Genomic DNA, 24,843 nt, shown 5'->3' with positions numbered 1-24,843 from the left:
TCCAACTATAAAAATATATAATCCACATGACATGAACACATCAATAAAAATACAAATGATAAACTTATATTTTAGATCTCAGGCCAGCTGAGTTATGTACAGAGATATATACATATCTGTTTACATACATGCATCTGAATCATAGAACAAAATTTCAAATATAATTTCATATGTAAACAGTTCAACAAATGTCAAAACTCCATATTCAACTTTCAAAACAGAAATGTACTAAATTACAACTCGCAGCTGCAACCAAACTTGGAGGCAAACTTTCTACTACTACTATTACTACTACTTTTCAGCAGAGTTGGAGCCTCGAGTTGTGGCGAGCTGGCGCGATCTTATGGCAAGCAGTTTTATCATTGAAACATATTTCTTGATATCAAGAATTCAATTCTTGATATCACGAAATCGAATTCCTGATATCACTAAATTGTATTCTTGAAATCAAGAATTACCATTGCTTTACAACATAAAATTATTTCTTGATAACAAGAATTGATTTATTGATATCAATTAATAATAAAACGGCTTACCATAAGATCGCGCCAGCTCGCAACAACTCGGCTAAGTGGGAGCCCTGCTTTACTATTACTACCAAAATTACTAATACTCTTACTACTACTACTACTACTACTGCTACTTACAATGGATGAACAACCAGGTCCATTTCAATGCTTATCAAATGAGGGAAACATACATGCTTAAATGTGTAATGTTAAAATGTAGATGGGGCAGACGATCAGAGCTGCAATTAAAACTGGAAATTGAGTTGAGTACTTCTACTACCAAATGTAGCTCCTTACCATAATCCATGAAGGCAATTTTATACACCAAGTCAAACTTACATATAAGATACATAGAAGGGGCAGAGTAACGAGCATATGCTGGAGGGGGTGGGGGAGGGGGTGGGGGTGGGGGTGGGAGGAGGGGGGGGGGAATAAAAATTTCAATTCCTATTGGAAAGGAAGCACACAAATATATGCTTTATGCCCAATTTCAGGGAAAATGCAAATAGCTCTAGCAAAGTTCCTTTTTTCTTCTGGCAAATTCCCAAACTTTTCGAAACACAACTCTGAATTTATCATCATCCAAATATAGAAGTTCATATGTACAAGTAGCTCGTTACGAGATCATTAAGCTCAAATAAAATGGATCAACTTCCCCATAACCCTTAATGACAAAGCACACATGAATTTACATCAGATATCAGAGATTACATCATGAATATAACATAAATATCTTTCCTTGGGATAGTACCTATATCCTTGGGCAAACGCAAGAACATTCCTTTCCGCAAAAAATATTCCTTCCCACCCTGTGTAAATATTTACGCCATGCACTGGAATTGGGAGCATAATCTTTTATGATGTGTCACAATCTTATTCGTCCTATCATGCACTTCACATGCAACAATCCCTTACGTAAATATGCGTGTAATTGTTTGATGCCCTTTTTATGAAAAGAATTCCAGGAATTTTGTTGCACTGATATGGATATCAGCACTATATGCAATGTCTTCGAAAATATTCATAAAAAATAAAAATTACATGATGCTACAGCACTCTTGCATACAAAAGTTTTTGTTTAAATGCACCCAATAAACGCAAGTCCCAAATATGCGATCCTAATAATCGAAAACCTCACTGCATTTAATATTTCTTATTGTTGCATTTATGACATAGCATGTTATTTTCATTCCCTGTATAACAATTCATGTCTCAGGACTGAGGTGATACAAACTTTAGTATTAGAGGCAGCAGAATGAAAGAGAATAATAAGATTTCTCCCAAATCCAAATAATTTTCCAATTAAGGTTTTAATCACATTGTGTTTTCTGCAAATTTGACAACAAATATTTGAAAAAACTATTAAAAAAAAACTATAACAAGGCAATTATTTTGGTATAAAAATGCAAACAAGTGATGACACAACTTATATCTACATCTATCATGTTCGCATATTTTGCACAGCATCAAAGGCAAATTGTCAACAAATTCTTTTTATTTTCTCTTTTCACATCTGGACTTTGATCAACTTTGATTATTTCTGGGGCAGCTGTGATTCTGAACAATGTAACTGATCAAGGTTGAAAAAACAACCTTCATAAGACCCAAACATTGCAACACAGATATTCTAGATTTGTTCTTTTCCATTGAGCTGCTTCATTTGTGATAATCCTGGAAACACCTAACAGACATTTACATATTGAAGTGGCCATGAAAATATACAAATATTCTTCCAGTACAGCACAAAAGGATAAAAAGAGCATTGAAACAAAAAAGGAACAATGTTTTCAATGGTTTACAAGGAACCAACAAGTATTTGTGTTTAAAAAAACAAAAATGAATGACCGGGCATGTTGAAAAAAATAAAGAATTTAAATATCCATTACAAAAAGGAAATCATATTATGGCTGTCTTAATGAAGCAGTTATGTCAAGTGAACCAGAACATTTCGCTGCTGAGATTAGAAATTACCATTATCCAAAGGGAAAAGAATATCTAATCAAGTCTTGAATAAAGATGATGAAATAATTTTCAGGTTTATGAAATATTCAAAGTTATCCCACCCCCCCCCCCTGAAAAAAAGAAAAAAAGATCCACCAACACAAAATCACATGGGGCTGGATATTATGTCTAAAATGAGTAGCAAAGCTTACATGATACAGTGACATTTGCTCTAAAGACCACAGATTTTGTTCTCCCTTAACTCTTATCCTGCCATAATATTGGATGAGTTAAAAAAGCATTTCTCATTGAACTTATACTGTATTGTTATCTGTACATAAAGACCACCTGCCTATAAAGACCACTTTTCTAGTCTCCCTTGAGCAATCTTTATGTACACGTTTCACTATATAAATATATATACTGTGATGTACTACACACTATGGTAGTTTGTGATGTATGTTGATCTACAAGGCAAGGCAATGTCTAATGAGCACTGCAGAGATATCTTTTTTTTAAAAATCTTTCCTTTATATTTGTATTAAGCACTATATAAAAGCTAAATATTATCAGGTGGGCTGTATCTAATACAGACCACCTTATATTTTTGTTAAAATCGCCTTTATTTATTATTTCTTTATTTTTCTTATTTCGACCCACTTTTTTGTGTGCAAGATAATTAGAAAATGGCTCAATCAAATGCCTTTAAATTTGGCGCACGTATGTATAGGCATATGAGCAAGGCATAGCAAAGTTTTCAACCTTGACCTTGATTGATGACGTCATCTAGGCGCCATTTTGTGAAATTTTCTGAAAATTTACTCATGATCATATTTTCATAACGGTAATTCATTTCTCATTCATATTTATCAGCATCAAGGTCAATATGTGTCCGGTCAATTTCAGGTCAAAAAACGCGTACGTCCGCGCGTTAATGCGCGCGCAAAATTTTAAAATGCTCAAAATCGTCTCAAATTTTTTTTGCATACGTTTTAGGTCATGTTAAGCATTTAAAAAAAAAAATCGCAAACACGCACATGCGCGTGCGTTTTTGCGCGTAACACCATTACACAACATAGAATCGCCATTTTTTTCCTTTCATGATATTTCTCATATTTTTTTGAACAATTTGATACCATGTTTATCTCTTTATGACTATTAATGACGGAATGATCGACCATTAAACATAAATTTCCGTGCGCGCGAGCTCTTGTTATCATATATGGGCAAAAACATGCCTATGCAAAATCCATTGCTCTTTAGGATCATAGGATGCAAGGTGAACTGATTTTTTTCTCCATATTTGGATAGATTTTGAGTCGCAGATAAGATTTCATGTCTTATTTGACCCTCAATTAACTCATGACGTCATCAGAATGGCCACGAACTCATAATTTCAATTTGCATATTATGACGTCAGCATATTTTTGGAAAATTGATTGTATCTTTCTAAAAATTGATCGATTTTCTTCAAAATTTTGATATGTTCTAGCTGAGACAATTTTCTACAAATGCAGTCACTATTATTCTTCATTTTGACAAAGGCATCATGGCGTATTTTTGCGATTAAAGGAGGCATGTCAATATTTCACATTTTGCGTGTATTCTCTATGGGTTAGACTTTTTCTCAAAACTTGATTCTACATTCCCGTCTTTCGCGAGCAATATCTCCGTCGTTTTAGCTTCGTTTACGCTGAACTTTGAGTATGATGTAGCTGAGACAATTAGCTATCTCAAATGTGTCCTTCATTTTGTCTAAAATTTTAGCTGGACCAGCCCACCTATACTTGTACCAAACAAGTATTACAAATCTAGTTATTATTATTATTATTATTATAACTCATCTGAAAATGTGCATATCAACAACAACTATGCTCAATACAAAGAAACATTTCACTATGCAAGATGACGTCTGATCCTGCAGATCATCTTCTGAATATAGAACAAAAGTTACAATGAAAATAGTTCCATTAATAATTATTGATGCAGTGAATGCTGTCAAATGCTAATTTAAATAATGTGTGCAATGAAGACAATACACATGAAAATTGAAATTTCTAAGGTATCCTTGTATTAAGCACTATATAAAAGCTAACAGGCACCTCACAAGAGACTACATGTTGCTGGAAAATGCTATAATGTGTCTTTTATAGATATAATATAAGTGTCTTAATTCAAAGATCCAGTAAATTCTGAATACCAAATTGTCAAAACCAATGGAAAAAACTAACAACAAACAACACAAAACATGTTAAGAGAAGTGAAGAGCCATTTAGTTCTGAAAACCACCAAAAGGGCTCTGGCAACAACAAAAAATCCCCCAAACAAAAAGATGAAATAAATGTAGAAATCCTTGCACAGAAATCTCACTTTATCAAAATAGTGAATATGTTTGAGCAGAAATATACCGGTTATGACATCCTAAATTGAATGAAATCGATTTAAAAGATATAAGCGAATAATTTTTGAGTGATGAATCTGAGCGCATGTGTAATAATATAAATGAAATAACGAGTCATGTGTTCCTACTCATAGACAAAGATGGTCCTGCCATCACAAACCAACAACTCCATCCTGGGTGTGATCAGTGGACGGGACAAGGGTCCGTTCATTCTGAAAGACAAGAAGCTCCTTCTCTTGATCTCACCCAGCATGGTGACCTCATCAAGATGGACCGTATGAGGGTTGGCGCCAGTCCTGCTGTAGAGCACATAGAGCAAATCATCTGCAGGATGAACCGCACATTCGGCCTGGTACCAGTTCCTGTCGCTGATTGTGGTCTGTTCGCCACGGACACCTACAACAACAAACTCTGCCCATCCGCTCCCGACGATGACCTTGTTGGAGGAAGCAACCTGGATGCCTCTGGAGATGGTTTTACCGTTGAGAGACACCACACCAATGGTCTTCTCAGGGAGGGGATCCACGAGGAAGAAGCTTGAGTCGCCTCTCCTGGCTGCCAGCACTATGCCATCGGCATTCGTCCCAAGAAAAACCTCCTTCATCGGCTTCTGGCCAAGGAGGAGGATGTCAGCGAGGGGCTTGCCAGACATGTTGCAGAGTGTGAGATACCCAGATGCAAGGTTGCTGAACATCAACTCCTTCCGGTTGGCGGTCGTGCAATCACTTACAGCCACTGTTATACTATTAGGCACAATATTCACCACCTCACCACTATCAAGATCGATGAGATAGAGAGATCCAGAGTTAGCGTCAACAATGGCCACTTTATTATTCTTGGTGATGCAACGCATCCGAGGATGCTTGATGTACTCAGGAAGTACTATTTCTTTTACAATGCTCAAGGATGACTTATCCTTGATGTCTTTGAGTGGTTTAGAATCTCTAAGAGATAGTTTCTCCAGTTTCTCCCGTTTCTCCAGTTCTCTCTGGACAGCAATCTCACATTTACTGCAGAATCCAACAGTACAATGATGACATTTCAAAGAGGTCGTGCCGATAGAAGCAGCATCTTGGCATGGGTCATCATCTCTAAATAGGATCTTGCTTTCCCTTTTGTCAGCACAGTTTGTACACAGATGTTTGGTTACAACTACCTGTACTTGATAGGCAAGTGTCTCTGAAGTCCCTTGGCACCCGCAGTCCTCGCATTTCTCCTGCTCGGGACCGTTGCTAAACCTCATCGCCATTTTGTACCTTTTTAGCAGGCTTCCCTATAAAGCATTATGGTGGTAGATTCTTCCCAAGCTGTTTACACCTCCAAGAATCATGTTAAAATGAGAAGGATTCAATTGCACTCTGTTGTGTCAATAGAACTGTTGTGTCAATAGAGTGTTCGCAGATAGAGCTGAGGGGGAATCCCCTTTCATGCTATGCAGAGTGCAAGCTTGACCCTTTGAACCCAACACCACATCAGCCTTTTCTGTGCATTATCTTTTTTCAAATACACAATTGCATTGGTTGGTATATAATATGCTTGTAGCTAATGGGTGGGGGTCCCAAGAAAAACAAAAACAATTCCTATCCTTTAAAGGAAGCCTTGTATTGTGACAATTTACATTGTGGAGGGTAGCTATGGATAAAGAATTTCCCCAAAAGAAAAGAAATATTTTCACAAATGGATTAATTACTAACTATTGGAGGCCAAAAAGAGTGAGAAAAAAATTAAATGAAACAAAACTTGTTATCATGCGATTCATATTTGGAAGGGTGCCAGCGAAAACAGCTTTCAAACCAAATAAGAAGCGTTTTCACAAGTTCATAAAGTACAATGAATTAAAGTAGGTTAAAGATGATAGAAAAGAGTGTAATGCCTCGATGCACTCTTTCCGAGGTACCTTGTTCGATTGACGTCATTATTCAATGGATACAAACTATGATCTGGAAGCTGCAACAATGGAAGCTTCTTTATTTGGAAAAGTGGTGTATATAAAAATAGATTTAGGACAGAAAGGGAAGAAATAAAAAGAAAAAAATGTGTATCAACTGAAATAGCAAAATCAATGTAGACTAAAACTGTGGTTTTAAATGCTATGATGGTATATTCGGACTGATATTTCTCAGAGAAAATGACCATAGATGTCCTTTTTAATCCAAAGGGGTGTGTTTTTAAGTTTCATACTACATATAATTGAAGAATCATTTCTAAAAGTCTTTAGTCTGGAACACATTACTCTTTTTCTTTAAGCTGCGATTGGTTTTCTTAACAGGACTGTAATGTTAGGTACACTAGATGCATAGAGCATGCTTCTTCTTGGTCATTGTTCCATATTTAATCTTTTTTTTTAAATTCAAAGCCAACAGCCAAGGGGTTAGAGTTGCAAACAAAGAATAAATTGGTAAGTGTATAATTTAATGGCCATATCAGGAAATTCTGTTTTCCACTGGTTGGTACAAGTAATACAATATAAACATTCACATGATGAGTCGTATTAGGGACAATGAAAACAAAAAAACGTACATTTGAACCACAGGTATTGGATAGACACAAAAATGCATACGAAAATGAAGCTGGAAGAAGTCATTGCCGATTTCTACGAGGCCAACCCACTCTTCTCGATTTATAAGAACAACCCAGACTACAAAAACGAGACAGGAAGAGGGCGCTACTGGAAAAACTTATACAAGAATTTAGGGATGGTGACCAAACCAAAGTTTTGCCTTTATCTAAAATAGTTAGAGTACATATTTCTATGTTAAAAAACTTTGTTTTTTTTCTTGTACAGTCAAACCTGCTTTAGTGACCACCTGTCTACAACAAGCACATTTTTTGTTTCCCTTGGGCGGTCGCTGTAGACCGGTTTGACTGTACTAGGTATGTGAGTGACAAATGGCTATTCATTGACAATCTGGGAGATCTTTTGTGGGCATAGGGAATTACCATCACAAATGGGGAGAAATTCTGACCATCCTCATTATGGAATCTAATTTCTAGGCCGAGTGTGAACCCTACAAAAGAAGGCCCAGATTGAGAATAAAAAGCATTTTGTCCCCTATTGTCACTCAAACACAAGTTTGTCATGTTTCCTCACAATTTCGCCACACTGAATGCCCTTCAATATTGCTTGAAGGCCATGTTTTACAACCATCAGAAACCGTCCGAAATTTAGGTGTTATATGTGACAAACATTTATTACTGACTGATCAAGTAAGATTTGCTGTGCAGCCTCCTTCTCCTTATATAAAATGGGACAAATTAGGTGTTACTTAGATGAGAAACTGACAAAACAGCTAGTTCATAGCCTCGTAATGTGTCATATCGATAATTGTAATGCTCTTCTCTAAAATCTACCTGAAAATCAACTGGACCGAATCCAAAGAATCTGCCGCACGGCTTGTTACGAGATCTCATTCAAGTGAACATATGTGCCCTATTCAGAAGAAACTACACTGGTTACCTGCTCGTGCTAGACTCAAGTTCAAGATCCTTGTTTTAACTTTTAAGGTCTCGTCGTGTTGTGCTGAAGTCTCCATCAAGGGATTACAACAACATTTTTGGACACCTTCATCAGTGAAGTTAAGTGTAAAGGACCCATCTGTGACAGGACCATCATTTACTGTCAGTCCCATAAAGTCTGCAGTGAACTAGATACACTACATTTCTGGCCCTGCTACCAAAGGACTACCATGTTTTTGTCAACATGTACCACACCAACACAAAGAACGACGTTCAAGAAAAAATCATCAGAAAGATGTCAACTCAAACAGGCGAGAATCTTGATTGCTACTTTAGCATACGCAGAGCTGCCAACCTTGTGCGACCAAAAAAAGGAATTCATAAAAAAGGAATTCATAAAAACGAAACTTACAACCACGCGCGACACACTTCCAATGCAGAAATGTTCATTCATCATGCTGTTTTTTCTGTACAAGCAGATAATTTTTTTGATGATTATTTTGGTACTTTATCAGCATTTCATTTTTTTTGAGAATATTTTTCTCTTCAAGTACGTTTTAAAATTAGTTTTCTATTTAATTTGTGATCAAATCACCATTTTAGGGCAGTTGTTTGACGTGCGGTATGTAAAAAAAAAAATAGAAAAAAATAAAATTAAAATAAATAAATAAATTAAAAAACGTATTTTATGAAGAAAAAACGTAATACCATAATTTGGAAGAAAAAACAGAGTAATTCCGGCAAAAACGGAATGGTTGGCAGCTCTGCATACGGAATGGGAGTGGACCCCAGCACAGTTTATAGCACGATCTTGTGTGGCCAAACAAGTGATCTCGATGGCGAACAGAATAAAGGATTTTCTTGCAGGTGATCGGTGTCACCAAGGATGGATGAAGTTTTTCGTGGAACGATCAGGCAGACTGATGCACAACGCGGGACAGACCCTAAAGAAAATGTGGGCTAATGATGGCCGCAAAGAGACGCTTGATCCTACCAACGTTGATTAGGAAAACGGCAGCCTTACATGTTTGTATAAATTCCTTACATTCACTAATTGCAGGGAATGTTGTGCCAATAAATGCAAAAGGATTCAACAAGAAAATTGGATAAATATTGAATGAGTAACAGGAGGAATTTTTTTTATCAATTTCTATGATTTTAAATCAACAAGTCATATTATGTATTCATTTGCATTTTCAGTACTCTTTATCAAGCAGTGTTCCCTGCATTAAACATAATTTCAAATTATACATGAACATACCGTTGTGTCAAGTTCTTTAATTACCTTAAGATCACTTTATTGTTGCAGGCAAGATAACATTTAAGGCTTAAGCCCTATTGCTTGCAGAAGTGTCGCTAACCACATGTTACACAGCCAAAGTACTATGTCGCAGCTCAGGCAGAAAGCATGGCAGCCCACAGTAGCTCCTTAATTGACAGCTTATGGGCTAAGGTAATCGAATTGGGATTGTTCATATTTAGATATCATAGATTTCTATTTACAATTACATATGTGGATGAAGGAGAGGGGGAAGAGACGCTGCACAACTTGTGAAGCATATGTGTACAGAAGATGGCTTTTTGAAGTGGAGGAACGTACGACTGCCAGTACAAGGGTCTGAAATATCAAGACTATTTTGTGGGCTTTCTTTTCGTCACGAGGTCTCCCCTATTAAACCCCTATAAAAAAAAAAAGAAGAAAAATGGGAGGAAAAAAAGGAATAACTACATTTAAAAACTCTTTGGATTGGATTTTAACTGTAAATCAGTGAAAAAAATACACGGGGGCTCAGGGCGAATTTGCCCCCGAAATGCCCAAAAGAGCCCCCGAAAATCAGAAAAGAGCCCCTGTAAATTTGCATAGAGTTCAATGCAAATCAAATTTTAGAGTGTTATTTTTATGCAGGCAAGCTTGAAAAGTAGCCCCCGAAAAATAAATATTATTTTTTTCCCTGCTGTAAATGATGAATTTTCCCACTGATTTATTGTGTTGGTTTTGTTTTCAATTATAGAGCTATACGAAGTGGGAGCTTTAAGTCGCTTTGTGGGCTCCAATGCATCCTGTTTGTTTGGGAGTGGCGGGAGAGGTAGCTTGGGAGTCCAAAGGCAGAAGATGGATGCGTGGGAGGAGTGCCAGAGGTACTTAAAGGGATAGTCCACCCCAGAAATTTCTTTATACTGTCGAAATCTCCATAAAATTTCATGTAAGATGATTTCATTTATTTTTTAGAAAAGACAGGATTTAGCTGTAGAATCACAGTTGAAACATACGCATTCTCCCTGTGATCGCCGTCACTGGGGATCGCCATTTTGTGAATTGACCCACCGTGGTGTGATGTATCTTGCGAGCTGGCCGTTATTGTATTCTGATTGGTCAGTGAATTTGTACAGGAATATTGATCTGTAAGATGCTTAATAGCATTTTGTTTTTCACTGTTAAACTTATATGTAATTTAAAAATAATTATTAAATAAACTTGTATTTATTAACGTTCACAAAACTGTTGCAATAAATTTTTAAAAGAGTCTACAAAACAAAACTCGTGTAATTTTTAAATTGGTTTTGTCGTCAAATGCGCACGCGTACGTGCGTGCATCGTACATTTGTAAACAACTTTCGGCTTTCTGTATCTACGGAAAATCCAGATAGCTTCTTACTATCTTACTAAGAATATCGCGAATTTCACAACTTTCTTCAATATACGATCGACATGTCATCGTCTGAACCAGTGTGCTATGGGTTTGATCCAGAATACAGCGAAGCTGAATTGGCAGAAATGGAGGAGAGGCGAGCAGCAATTGATCAAGAAGTCGACGTCGTCCGAGAAGATGCTCCCGACCCATTGCCAGCCCCAGACAGGAGGGAGAACAACGATTGGTGTCTGTGCGGGAACTGCGCGGTGATGCCGACGGTTGTCGAGTGTTTGTGCTGCCGAGAGCTGCAGCCGGAAGGATGCGTTATTGAAGCTCGAGAATTTGGTGAAGTTTGCCTGACAGTAGCAGTTCTTCGAGTATTCCACATTGCTCGACGGGATATAAGGGGTCATCGGCGCCATGTTCCAGGAGAATTGGAGAATATATAAGTTCACTAGCTGTTAATAATAATTCACTGTGGTCGTCACTGCATTGGTTGAAAACGAGTGGCAGGGCATTATTCACTTTGCAACTCAGTGACAGAGTGTCTCTGAGTGACTGGAGAAAGAGAGTATGAAGGGGGTTCCCCTTAAGCTACGCACTTTGTTTTCAAAGGCTATATAATTCAGTATTTTGATTAAAGTTTCTTACCTCTATTAGATGCTATATATTGAGGATTATTTATTGAGAAAACTACGACAGAAATTGTTGGTGAATATTCACCCTTTGACCAAATCAAATGGTACATTAAGCTACGCACCGCAGTTTAATACAGTAAATGAATGTAAGTTTTCACTGTCTGCCTCAATGATGCATACTCTTGATGAATTCATGAAACGATGAAAATACAAGAAATTAATGATTTTTCTCCGAATTTTTAGCAATAATTTTGATAGACTTGTTGTTTTCTCATCTATCCCCAAAATCGAGAGCATACAACGCGTCGCATCGCGCATTACGGCGTGCGTACTTTAATGTGTACCGTATTTAGGGTGAATTTGTACATGTTTGAAAATCCTTATACAAGGCGGTGCGAAACTACACTAGCGCCTATTTCAAGTTTACTTGAAAATTAATCATGATGGTCTAAATGATTGCCAATCACGCATTAAAGCACTACCAGCCCTATTCAAATATCTATGTGTATACTGTTGCTGCAAACTATGCTAAAATAGCTAAGCTAGAACTATATTGCAATGAATTGTATTGAACAATTTTTGTATTCTTCTCCATTCTGTTTCAGATCATATCGGTTTGCAAGCTACAAATTATTTACGTACTTAGTGCACGGTTACATGGGGAAAGGAGTCCGGAGGGTTGTGCCAGCATGTGCAACGACAAGAATAAGACTGGAATTTCCTGAAGAGCCTGCGGTTTACGTCGGATTCAAGTATGGTGACGATGGAGAAATAATGGAAGTGCCGGAACAACTTGCCATTTGATAACCGAACTTTCCTATATCATGTCTGTTTTATAGGATTTTTTTCAGTGAGATCATTAGACTAGTTTTTTACTTATTAATAATCAAGGGTTCGTAATATGTACATAATGATATTGATGATTCCGAATTTGGCTTTTAAATATGTGGAAAGAAACCAATTGGCAGCAGGGGGTCACCCAGACAGGTCCTGGGCGAAGCTGAGAAAAAAGTGGCAGGACTTGGCCTCCATGGCCAAGAAATACGCAACGCAAAGGAGGCAGCAATTGCATGGAACTGGTAGGTTTCTCTTAATTTATTTTGCAACATGTACAACACAAAGTTATCAAAAAATTAGACAAATAAAATCAGACTGTTGAAGGAGAAAGGCTCTAGTAGGGAAGTGACAAGAAATATAAGGAAGTATAAAGATGAGAAACCACCATGAACTACCTTTTATTAGACTATCATTCTGGGAATTTTTAAATTCTTATTTATAAAAGTACATATTCCTTTTAATTTTGAAACAAGTTAATTGACTGATCCATGGAATGTCTTCTCATGCAAAGGGAACTTAGAAGAATAGAGATCAGCTGCAGACAGAAGACATCTTCTGAGATATGAGGGAAAAAATGTTGGACTTCTTCCGTGATCAGGAGCCCTCCGGGACATTTTACATTTGCAATTTGATAAGATCAACATTGTATCACATTAACACTACTTGATATACATGTACATGCAATTCTCTCAACTATCACAGGTGGAGGAGGCTTTGTGCCACCCCACAAACTGTACAAGCTGGTCTTGCAGGCACTGCCAGATGAACTCAGGGATGGCATAGATCCCATCAAAATGACTGAAACTGCAAGCGAATGAGAATCGTCTATTTCTAGGCCCAATCAAGCGTATATTTTGTGTGGCCGAACAAGAGATCTTGATGATTACATCCAGATAAGTGGATGGGTGGGTCCTGATGGGGAACAGAGTGTGGCTGTAACGGTTTGCTTCCCAGGAGATGCTCCTGCCAGAGAATCATCGGCATCGATGAAGGATTTCCTTGCAGGTGATAAGTGTCGAAGGAGCGTTATCAAGGAGGTCTTTGGAGCCTCAAGGACTACAGAGAAAAGCTACTTTCCAGTGATTCAGAATCCATCTACTGCGGCCTTTCACGTACGATAATCACACAGATTGTGAAAAAATGTAATGTGGAGATGAACTTCAGTGCTTTTTTTTACGAAGGTATGGTTTGCCTTTAGAATTGCCATACATGTTTGAAAGATAGTTTGTGATGCCCTTGGGAGAAGCAAAGAAACAGTTGAAGATGAACATGTTACTGCAAAAATAAATGAGAGGAGGGGAGGAAAGGACGGGTTTTCTGCGGGCTCTCCAAATAAACTGACCCAAGCTGACATTGACTGCACCCATCGCCTTGGACCGGGTACCAAGCCAGCTGATGGTGACAAGCCAGATCGGTCTATCATTGTAAAGTTTACATCATATCGTACCAGAGCCCTTTTCATTGGAGCGAGGATGAAGCTCAAGGGCTCTTGTAGCGGCATGAAACTTGTATAGCGCCATCGGTGGCGTTAAGAAAATTTGTGCAACAGAAAGCCTAGACAAAGGCATCAGACTTGATGTTTGTTACCACAGAATTCATGACTTTGCTCCACATGAACAAATAGTTGGTAAGCTATGATACATGATTCCTGTAGATAACTGATTTACTGACAAATATAGGAAACTAGTTGTTTGAACTCGTTTCATACGATTGTTTATTTCCTGTGAATTACGTGCAAACTGTGAGCTGATTTTGGATGATTAATGCAACGTTATGTACAGAAGGCTATGTGTTGCTATGTGGGTCATCGCATTGCATTAGCAGGGTTGCATTACAATGTGTGTGCTATTAAGCAGAGGGGGTTGGACCAAGGAGTGAACAGAGTGCATATGATCAAACAGTTATGATTAATGATTCAGTATGCTTCAAGAAGCATTTATATGGTTTATAATATATACATTGTACGATTGATAATATAGTATGCCAAGACTAAAAAAAAAAGAAGCTAGAACAGGTGGTATGTTCTCTTCTCATTTGCATATTTCCACTTCTGCCTTATCAATGGTTCTCTTCTCCTTTTCCTTATGAATATTCTTAAATCCTATTTTGCTATATTTGAATATAATCTGCATGAAGGACATGTACAGCCTGAGATAATAAAACTGAAGCAGAGCTGGACTGGACTTACACTGTGTCAGAGGTGTTATTTTAGAGCTCTGTGGGCATGAGATAGGAGAGACTTTATAGAGGAGAGGACTTGTGAGTTTGGCAGTGATTTGTAAGATTGGTGTTTAATTCAGTAATTGATTGGCAATAGATTATTTTTTTAGTTTACAGTATAATCGCAGTCAATATGTTAATTTATGTAAATTAGGTTGGATAAGGGACCGTGTTGTTGTGTTGTGTGGCACATGTGCTTCGCTACACTTTTGCAAGCACTGGGGCTTAGATGTTCCGCTTGTGCAGCAACGTAATATTTTTCTTCGACTTGTTCGCTGCGGCACATGTGTTAAATTATTCATGGTTCATTGGAGAAAGTGCAAGATGCACAGTGGGGTAATCATTTAGTTTAGTTCATATTTACCAGTTGGGTTACAGTATAAGTAATAAGCTGTGATAAGTTTTGCATGTACCAGTATGGGTATATAGTAATGGAGCAGTTTAATATGTTTACTACATTAATGAATTATAGTGCTGGAAAGGGGGCCCAGGTCCTTTGTAATTCAAACGTTATCATTTAAGAGCGTTCATGAAGTTGTTTGTGGAAAGAATTCATTAATAAGCAACCAGGATGTAACAGCCTTGATGTATGTGATTCAGAATGGATAAGGTTCAGTTTCAGAATGATTCAAGTTATGCTAGTAGAAGAAACAAAATTAATTACTCTGATATTTAAGTTAATGCATCCATTTGAGTTTATTACAGACATGCTCCAAGCAGATTATAATAGATGACATATATTGTTGTTCATTGCTTTAAACATACAAATAGTCTTTGTTCTAACTAGAGCATATTATTTATGACAAAGATTTGTTATCTTTTCTCTTAGTAAACCGCGACAAGACTACGCTACAGATCCAAAGTTGTCATTGTCACGACACTAGTTGGACTGAACATTGAATAAAGATCCGAAGAAAGGAAACTGATCTAGTGCGAGTCATTTGTCATTAGGCTCTGGTATATACGTCAACGAGGACTTGACGGCCAGGAAGCAGAAGCTCTTCCATGCCGTCAGGCACTGTAAGAAAGCTGTCAAGGCCTGGAGTATTGACGGCAGAATATTTGCCGGTCTCACCAACACCAGTCGGTCCATTTTTCTAGCTTTGCCGGTATCAAAAGAAGCCACTTTGCAGCAGGAAGAGAGGAACTCCAAACTGTTAATGAGTTCACAAACGGACTCATTGAAATTGATTAAGAAGATGAAGAGGAAATTTAATATTACAACTTGTTGAGTGATTTACAAAAGATCGATTCCATTGGGAAGTAAAATCATTAATAATTTTCAAAGAAACTCATTGTCGATTTTCAATGACGGTAAAAAGACATTTATTATGCAATTGCAAGGTAACTGATTGAATTGGAAATTGAAGAGTTAAAGTGGAATATCTATATTTAGGCATGAATTAGACAATAATTGAAGTTATCAATAATTCCTGTTCATACAAACATCAATTGCCCACATACAACTCAACAATGGAATGTATTTTTTGTTTACTGGTTTGTTAACTTGACGTGCATCATTTCCCTATATAATGTACTGATTGGTATTTACATGTGTAGTCAGACACTGTACATCAATGATGGTGCTCACTCATAATTGAGTTAATTTCACGACTGGTTTAATTACTCCAAATGTAATCTTTAGTTGATGTTTTGTTGTTGTTGTTGTTGTTGTTGTTTATTTTTTTGGGGGGAGGGGGGCTTGATCCTTTTTTTTTTTACTATGGAGGAAGTAGAAGACGAACCAGCACTGCTGAATGTAACGTTTGACATCCCCCAGCCCATGGTAGAGGAGTCGTTACGAAACCTGGAGGCTCATGTAGACATGGAGAGGGACAACCTTGTTCGCTATCAACTGGAAAACTCTGGGAGTCAGCGTGGGAAGCCCATCCTGGTTGACAGCATGGGCTTCTCGTACGTAAAGCGTAAAGAGTGCAGAGGGAAGGTGTATTGGAGGTGAGTTTATATTTCTTTTTTTATTCTTCCCTGATAAATTTATTAGCAATTACTCACAATTCCCATACGGTAATTTTCCAAAATGATTTTAGAATTAATGCATAAGACATCATTTCCTTGTTTATTTTGAAAGATATTTGTACAGAAAATACCTCTGATGGATTTATTATTATTTTCATTGTCACTATCATCACTTTTTCCAAATTTCAATCAGAAAAAAGTAAATACAAAATTAAAATATCATTTGATTGAAATATTTAAAAAATAGTTTGTTGCAATTGCAATTTGATTTTTGACCACCATTCATACTTGATAGTAGGCTGGACAAATGTCATTATCCATGTGTCATTTTTATTCCCATTTTTCACTAGGTGTTTTGTGAGGGGACGGAGCCTCACCTGTAAGGCAACTGTAATTCAGCGAGGAGAGGAGATGGTGAGGGGCTGCTTGCAACATTGCCATGAAGGTCGCCCAGGGCTTCTCCAAGCCGCGGTGCAAGTGAGGGAGGAGGTGAGGACTACGGCCCTAACCCACGTATACAGACCAGCGGCAGCGATCGTGGAGGAGGTAGGGGTGCGGTCGACAGAAGAGAATGCTGGTCCGTCATCCCTTCCTAGACTAGACCAGCTGGTTCGAACAGCAAATCGAGTGCGACAAGGCATGAGGCCTGATGAGCCGAGAGATCTGCATTTTCAACTACAAGATGATCTGATACCGGAAGGTAGTTTGCTTAAAAAGGATACGGAAACAGCTGGTTCGAAACGCAAATCGAGTGCGACATGGCATGAGGCCTGATGAGCCAAGAGATCTGCAATTTCAACTACAAGATGATCTGATACCGGAAGGTAATTTGCTTATAAAGTAGTGCTGTAGCCGAACCGCCGAACCGAACGGAAGTTCGCCGAACATGGCACTTCCGAACCGAACCGAACCGAACCGAACGCAAAGGCCTGGTTCGGATGTTCGGCAGAAAAATAAAAAAACGTTTTTGCAAGCTAATAAACTTGTCATTTTGTACCTAATTTTCATGTCATGATTGCTCATTTTATATTTACTTTTTTTCCATTTTCCGCCTTTGTGATTTATGCCTATCCAGTGGTGGGCGCGACTTCACTGGCGCCATTTAAATCCCAAATCCTGACCACGCTACGTCGCGATCGCAAGCCATAAACAAGAATACATGTGCGTGATCAAAACAAGTTCAGCTCAAACCCATTCAACAAAAAATTAATATTTTAATTGTAACAATTAATATTGGACAAATTTTACAATATAAATAATGAAATAAATATATATTATAGTATGGTATTTATTTATTTAGGAAAAATAGGGATTTTATATTTTTCCTATTGAAAATAAAAACTTCTAAAAAACAGTTATTGACGAGCCTGGCTGAGTCTCTATTCAAGATGGCAGCTTTCATGACTCTAACATTAGACAACAACCGTCTCGGAAAATCTTTAAAAAATATCATTTATTGACAAATTGAAAACATGATTCTTTTAAAATTGAAAATAAAACACGATTCAAGACGGAAATACGAATGTAAGTAGTATTTTTCTTCACAAATAATTACGTTTAGAGCAGTTTTTCAATGTGAAATTCGTGCTGGTCGGAAGCAGTGTGCAGAAGTCCTCCGTGCTGGTCGGGCCCGGCAGGCCGGCTGGCCCGCCCAGTGCCGACCGCCGTGGCTATAACGCTGCTTGCTATTATATTACCGAACCCCGAACCGAACCAAGTTCGGGTGAAAAATTGCCGAACTCTGCCGAACCGAACCGAACACGAACATAGCGTCTGACTTACAGCACTATTATAAAGGATACGGAAGCTATATGAATGTACTTGTGAGTCAGTGTATTGTAATTAGGTTTCTATGCAGTGTATTATGCTGAAATTTTTCATTTCATTTTCTTACAGCAAATAGGAACATACATTATCATTAGCAGCATCCAAACTAGCAACACTAATTGAAATTGTACAGATTAATGTATAATATAATAAATCTATGTTGCTTTTTCTTTCTAAATTCAAATTTCAGTTCTTCTTGTACATTGAGACTCAGTGGATCAACGGACCATTCCAGTTGGCTCAGTGGTCTGTCTACGGCAAAGCAGTGCGTACTAACCGAATAAACAGCTGCCTGGGTCAGCGCCTTGGAATCTACCGACTAGCTGCAGAGATGCACAAGGAGGCACGGTTTGTCGTCACCCTGCAGGTGCGACTTCTGTCAGAGAGGCGTCTCGTCAGGGTGCAGAGGAAGGCCTACAGAACCAGTCAGGCTCGACTATTCAAGTTGTGGGAGGAATATCCCGTGAAACGCTCAGCCGCTTCACTACTCCGAGGCTGTGAAGCGACAGATCATCAAGACCAGCACAGATCATCAAGATATATCCAGAAGGGATTAATGGAATGGCAAACAAGATGAGACAAAGATTAACAAAGACCCCACAGTCAGTGAGAATAAAAGTCTGTGGTAATGTCCTGGAACTAGTTTGTTGACGCCCCCCCCCCCCAAAGCCACATATAGTGGGGACAGCCGCTGTTGGGAAGATTCAAGCTGTTAAGAATAAGAAGGTCTTTGCCATTTGGTTCGACCCTGATGTGGAAAAACATAGACAAACTGTAATGGCGTGTGAAGTTAGTTGTTGGGTTTGCAATCAGTCGATGCCCATAGGGACCGGTATTGTTCTGATGTTCTTAGTTTGTAGTTTGGTTCGTACACAAATTGCGATGGTGTGTGCTACGAGTTGATGTGGATTCTTCCATGCTTCAGAAGCACCTTAGAGAGAGGCTGAATGACTCTGTTACATGTCGGAAGAAAATAAAGGAAAATCCTCGTTTCTCATTTGGAAACTGTTAGGTTTTGGTTGTTCAGGTACCTACTGTAAGGACACTAACAAGTTTATTTTCTGGGGCAATCAACGGTTTCTTCCCAAAGATTCATCCTATAGAAAGGAAAATGGCTTTAATGAGGCAGGTGAGGAGAACAGACCTTCACCGAAAAAGAAAGAAATGGACAAAACACTCCAAGCTGCTGCAGGCGTTGAAGATGCTGGAGGAAGCCAAAGAGGCTTATTACGGAATAGTCTTTCTGATGATACTAAATTGAGCTCATCAATTAAATTATTTAAAAAAAGATTGAAGTCAATTCAGAATAATACTTTGTTGAACGTGATGCATTTTAAAGACAATGTACATGTACTGGAATAGGGTAGGGGCCTGCTATGTATAATTTTCTAGGTGGGTGGGTGGGAGGGTGTGTTAATAAACTTATTGTCCATTTGATTTAATGTTACATTTCATTGATTTTGTATGTGCAATGTAGTGTTATTTATTTATTTGTAATTTATTTATTGTCTTGTTTCTTTTGTAATAAAAGTGCTACATGTATATACATGTGTTTTAATTGGACCCCTTTGAAAACAGCTGTGCTGACTGGGGTGTTCTGCCTGTATGTGGAAATAAATGAATACAAAAATTAATCATAAGAAAGAAGGATACAGGGTGAAAGCTAGCTGAGCTTCCACCTCCACCTCCACCTTCCACTTCCACCCAACCAATACAGACCAAATACATCGACCCAAGTCCTAATTCCATATGTTTCTGTATGCTCCACTACTTTTTGAGTTTCCTACTCTTTCAGTGATTTACCAAGGTCGCATTCACATTATGCCCAACAAAAAAAAAAGCAGGGGGTGAGGCGACACCGCGTGAGAGCAAGCAAACGCAAGAGAGACAGAAAAAAAGGTATGCAGCTACTTTCTTGTACCTACTGGTATTGAAAAAGTATCGGTTGCAGCATGCATTCGTGCTGCGTTACGACGTAATTTGTGTACTAATTTGTGCTTAGAAAGGATGGCAGCTCTGGGCATAATAGACAACCCTTAGCATCATCCAAGCTAGCAACACTAATCAAAAGTGTACCATTTAATGTATAATTTACTAAATCTATGTTGTTTTTCTTTCCAAATTCAAATTTCACTTCTTCTTGTACGTCAAGACTCAGTGGATCAACGGACCATTCCAGTCGGCTCAGTGGTCTGTCTACGGCAAAGCAGTGCGGGCTAACAACGACGTTGAAGGATGGCACCACCGAATAAACAGCTGCCTGGGTCAGCGCCTTGGAATCTACCGACTAGCTGCAGAGATGCACAAAGAGGCACGGTTTGTCGTCACCCTGCAGGTGCGACTTCGGACAGAGAGGCGTCTAGTCAGGGTGTAGAGGAAAGCCTACGGAACCAGTCAGGCTCGACTCTGTAAGTTGTGGGAGGAATATCCCGTGAAACGCTCAGCCGCTTCACTACTCCGAGGCTGTGCAGCGACAGATCATCAAGATACATCCAGGAGGGAATTCATGGAGTGGCAAACAAGATGAGACGAAGATTAACAAAGTACCTTTGAATAGTGCCTGATGTGGTGAAAGGCATGAAGAGGGTGGGGTCAGGTTAAATCATAGTGCCTTGACCTCCCCTCAGTTAATTGATGCTCCTACCACCATTACTGGCATTAGTAAAATGCCCCGATTATCGAAGCCAGGCCTTCTGTGCATGCAGCGTGGCATTTGCGAGGAGTTAGGCTTGACCATTCAGCAATCTATGCATGAGCGGATTTGGAAGGGGGTTCCCCAACCTCTAAGGATTCAAGCCTGGCTTTGGATCAGTCCAACAGGGGTTTACAGCTCCGTGAATGAAGAGGTTGTAAATAGCTTTATCAGACCAAAAAGCATCACCGTATCAGAAGCTAGAGGAAGCCTGAAGAATGACAGTCGAAGGCAACTTAATTGAGGTTTGTATTTTTTTGTTGTAATATTTTATGTCGAAGTGTGATGAGAGGTCTATACAAATGATATTTTGTCCCTTTTCTCTAACTTTGTATGTATTTTATCTGGTTTTATTATACAGAAATGAAAACAAAAACAACAACAGGCCTATTGAAGAGATTGCTGTTTCTGCAATCCGCAGCAGAAATGTCAAAGAAAAAATCTTTAACAAAGAAGTGGTAGTAATGCCTATGAACTATAATGATCAACACTGGCTTCTGTTGATAGCATATTGTCGCCTTCATCATATAAACACAGATACGATTCACTTGGAAGACAAGTCAATTCGTACAATGCGCTAATAGATTGTGCTGCAAAAATAATTTCAATGCATCTTTTAGCCATAGACCCTTCTCTTCCATGATTCCCAAGACTGGACCATCTTTTCTCCCTTACTACTCAGAACATTTCCCCAATAAATTGACACAATTAAAATCTGGGTTATTATTGCTGGATACGTTCTACTGATGAGATAGTTAGCCTGATTACGTCTTCCTGTAAGACAGAAGAAATTGAGGAATCCAAAAAAGCCATGTTTGATGTTTGTGGTGATTTTGGTACCCAGAGGAATATTATGCACGAAGGCCCTACAAAGGACATTAATAATGTTAACACAAATGATCTTGAATGTGGTGACAAGGGTCCGACTTCAACAACGTCAAACCATGACAAGATGCAATGTGCAATGTGCCGGGTCAGTGATTCCCCGAGAGAACCCTCAAGCAACAGTAAGTTTGCAGGGCCAGAAAGAAGTGTCAGGAGACCCACTATTAAGGAGACTAGTAGCGCCAAGTCCGAAATCTGTGGTGACCATAGGTCACCATAGGTGACCATAAGGCATTAGTAAAATGCCCCGATTATCGAAGCCAGGCCTTCTGTGCATGCAGCGTGGCATTTGCGAGGAGTTAGGCTTGACCATTCAGCAATCTATGCGTGTGCGGATTTGGAAGGGGGAGTATATAGAAATGGGGCATTTGCTGAAAGAGGGTTCCCCTACCTCTAAGGATTTAACCCTGGCTTTGGATCAGTCCAACAGGGGTTTTCAGCTCCGTGAATGAAGAAGTTGTAAATAGCTTTATCAGGCCTAAAAGCGTCACTGTGTCTGAAGCTAGAGGAAGCCCAGAGAAGCGAAGAATGACCGTTAAAGGCAACTTAATCGAGGTTTGTATTTTTGTTGTAACATTTTGTGTGGAAGTGTGATGAGAGGTCTATACAAATGATATTTTGTCCCTTTTCTCTGTATGATTACTTTGTATGTACTTTATCTGGTTTTATTATACAGAAATGAAAACAACAACAACAGGCCTATTGAAGAGATTGCTGTTTCTGCAATCCGCAGAAGAAATGTTAAAGAAAAAATCTTTAACAAAGAAGTGGTAGTAATGCCTATGAACTATAATGATCAACACTGGCTTCTGTTGATAGCATATTGTCGCCTTCATCATATAAACGTAGCTACGATTCACTTGGAAGACAAGTAAATTTGTACAATGCATTAATAGATCGTGCTACACAAATAATTTCAATGCAAGGACACTAACGACGTTATTTACCTGGGCACTCGACGGTTTTTTTCCGAAGATTCACCCTACATAAAGGAAAATGGCTTTAGTGAGGCCAGTGAGGAGAACAGACCTCCACCGAAAAAAACGGAAATGGCAGAAACACTTCAAGCTGCTGGAGGAAGCCGAGCTCTGCAGAAGGAAACAGGGAGAAGGGAAAGCAAAAGCTAGCTGAGCTTCCCTGTTATGACAAAGTAGCTGCTCCAATCGAGCCAATGCATACAATTCAGTTGACAGAAGAGGTTGGTGTCAACATCACTCCAGACGACATTTCTGCTTGCTATCGGGTGGGGAAGCCAAAAGTAGGAGGAAGGGGAGCTTGCCAAATGATAGTTAGGCTCATCTCTAGGAGAAAGAGAGATGAAATATATAATCGAAAGATGTCGTGACAATGACAACTTTGGATCTGTAGCGTAGTCTTGTCGTGGTTCACTAAGAAAAGAATGCAAGGACAAAAATTCCTACAAGGGAGTTTTTGTCAATGAAGATCCAATACCTCTCTCCGATATTCTGTGCTGAGAAGCGCAAAGAACTCCCCACTAGTTAATATCAACGCAGAAAAGCAGCTGGTTGTCAGAGGGGTTCTCTCCGGAGTACTGACGGAAATGACAGACAACGCAAATCCCTAGGAGCAACTGGTGCTAAAAGAATAACGAAAAGAGTCAAAATCAAATGTAAAGACAATTGAAAGTGAAGAAAAGTTCATCCCAATGAGAAGTGTTATCCTCACATTCAATAAATCAAACCTCCCCAGCAATGTAAACATGTGCTACCAAATGTTTGACATGGAACTATACCCCCCCCCCCCTCTATTGAGATGCTTTCAATGCCAATGCATTGGCCAAGGGATGGCTCAGAACAGGGCAAATACGAGATGTGTCAGATGTGGACAAGACCATAAATTTGCTGAATGTAAAAAAAAAAGATAGACCATCATGTATAAATAGTGGCGGAAACTACTCAGCAGCCTTTTTTTTTGGGGGGGGGGGGGGGGATGGTGCGCTGAATTTCCCCTTTGAATTAACGTTTAATGTAATTTTTTTCTTAGATCTCCTCGGGTTTGGCATCTTCATGCCAGAAGACAGGTTTTCACAAATTAAGACGTCCACTACGAATTCACTGTTCGTGAAGAACTTGTCCGTGGCAGTTTGGGGGTCTGAGACCCTGGCTGGCAGCTGCCTGGAGGGAAAGACATGCCCACGGTACAAGAATCAGGCACCGAAGCCAAGGCTCGACACTGACATGCTTCAAGCTGTTAAAAGTATGCATAGAACGTTTTTTTTCTTCTTAGATTAAGAATTAAGAGTTCGTAAAGAACTTGTCCGTGGCAGTTTGGGGGTCTGAGACCCTGGCTGGTAGCTCCCTGGAGGGGAAGACCAGCCCACGCTTTAAAAACCAGACACCAAAGCCAAGGCTCGACACTGACATGCTTCAAGCTGTTAAAAGTATGCATAGAATTTTTTTTGTTTTGATTAGATTAAGAATTAAGAGTAGTATTTACAATTGTGTTATCCTGAAGACACGTACAGCCGATGCAGGAAATATAATACATTCTAGTGAACTTCTCGAAAGGAGCTAAAATAGGTTATTCCCAATCTGAGCAGAGAAGTGTGAGCTGAGCCGTAGACCACACGCCTCAAGGTAAAGGGAGGGGGTCGTGGAAGTATTGGCGTCAGCAAAAAAACCAGAAAGGTTCACGCGATAACACCGCATGCTCTCAGCTCGCTTCATTATTTCGATGGTCTTCATGAGAGATGGTCAGATTTGTGAACAAACTTTTTTGAGAAAAACACCATCTTCGCTCAGTTTTATATATATATATATATATATATATATATATATATTAGCGTGGATGGTACCTTTGGGAGACA

General features: G+C 38.9%; 1 protein-coding gene across 1 annotated transcript; it reads left to right on the top strand.

Moving 5' to 3' along the window:
- The first annotated feature begins 18,419 nt into the window (after positions 1 to 18,419).
- Positions 18,420 to 19,099, top strand: LOC115926835. The gene has a single exon (XM_030992267.1). The coding sequence runs from the start codon at positions 18,597 to 18,599 to the stop codon at positions 19,014 to 19,016; it is 420 nt and encodes a 139-aa protein (XP_030848127.1). The 5' UTR covers positions 18,420 to 18,596; the 3' UTR covers positions 19,017 to 19,099.
- Positions 19,100 to 24,843: the final 5,744 nt, after the last annotated feature.

This window comes from Strongylocentrotus purpuratus, unplaced genomic scaffold, assembly GCF_000002235.5.
Source record: "Strongylocentrotus purpuratus isolate Spur 01 unplaced genomic scaffold, Spur_5.0 spur5_scaffold_2, whole genome shotgun sequence".
Lineage (NCBI taxonomy): Eukaryota > Metazoa > Echinodermata > Echinoidea > Camarodonta > Strongylocentrotidae > Strongylocentrotus > Strongylocentrotus purpuratus.
This window is presented reverse-complemented; position numbering and strand designations above follow the sequence as displayed.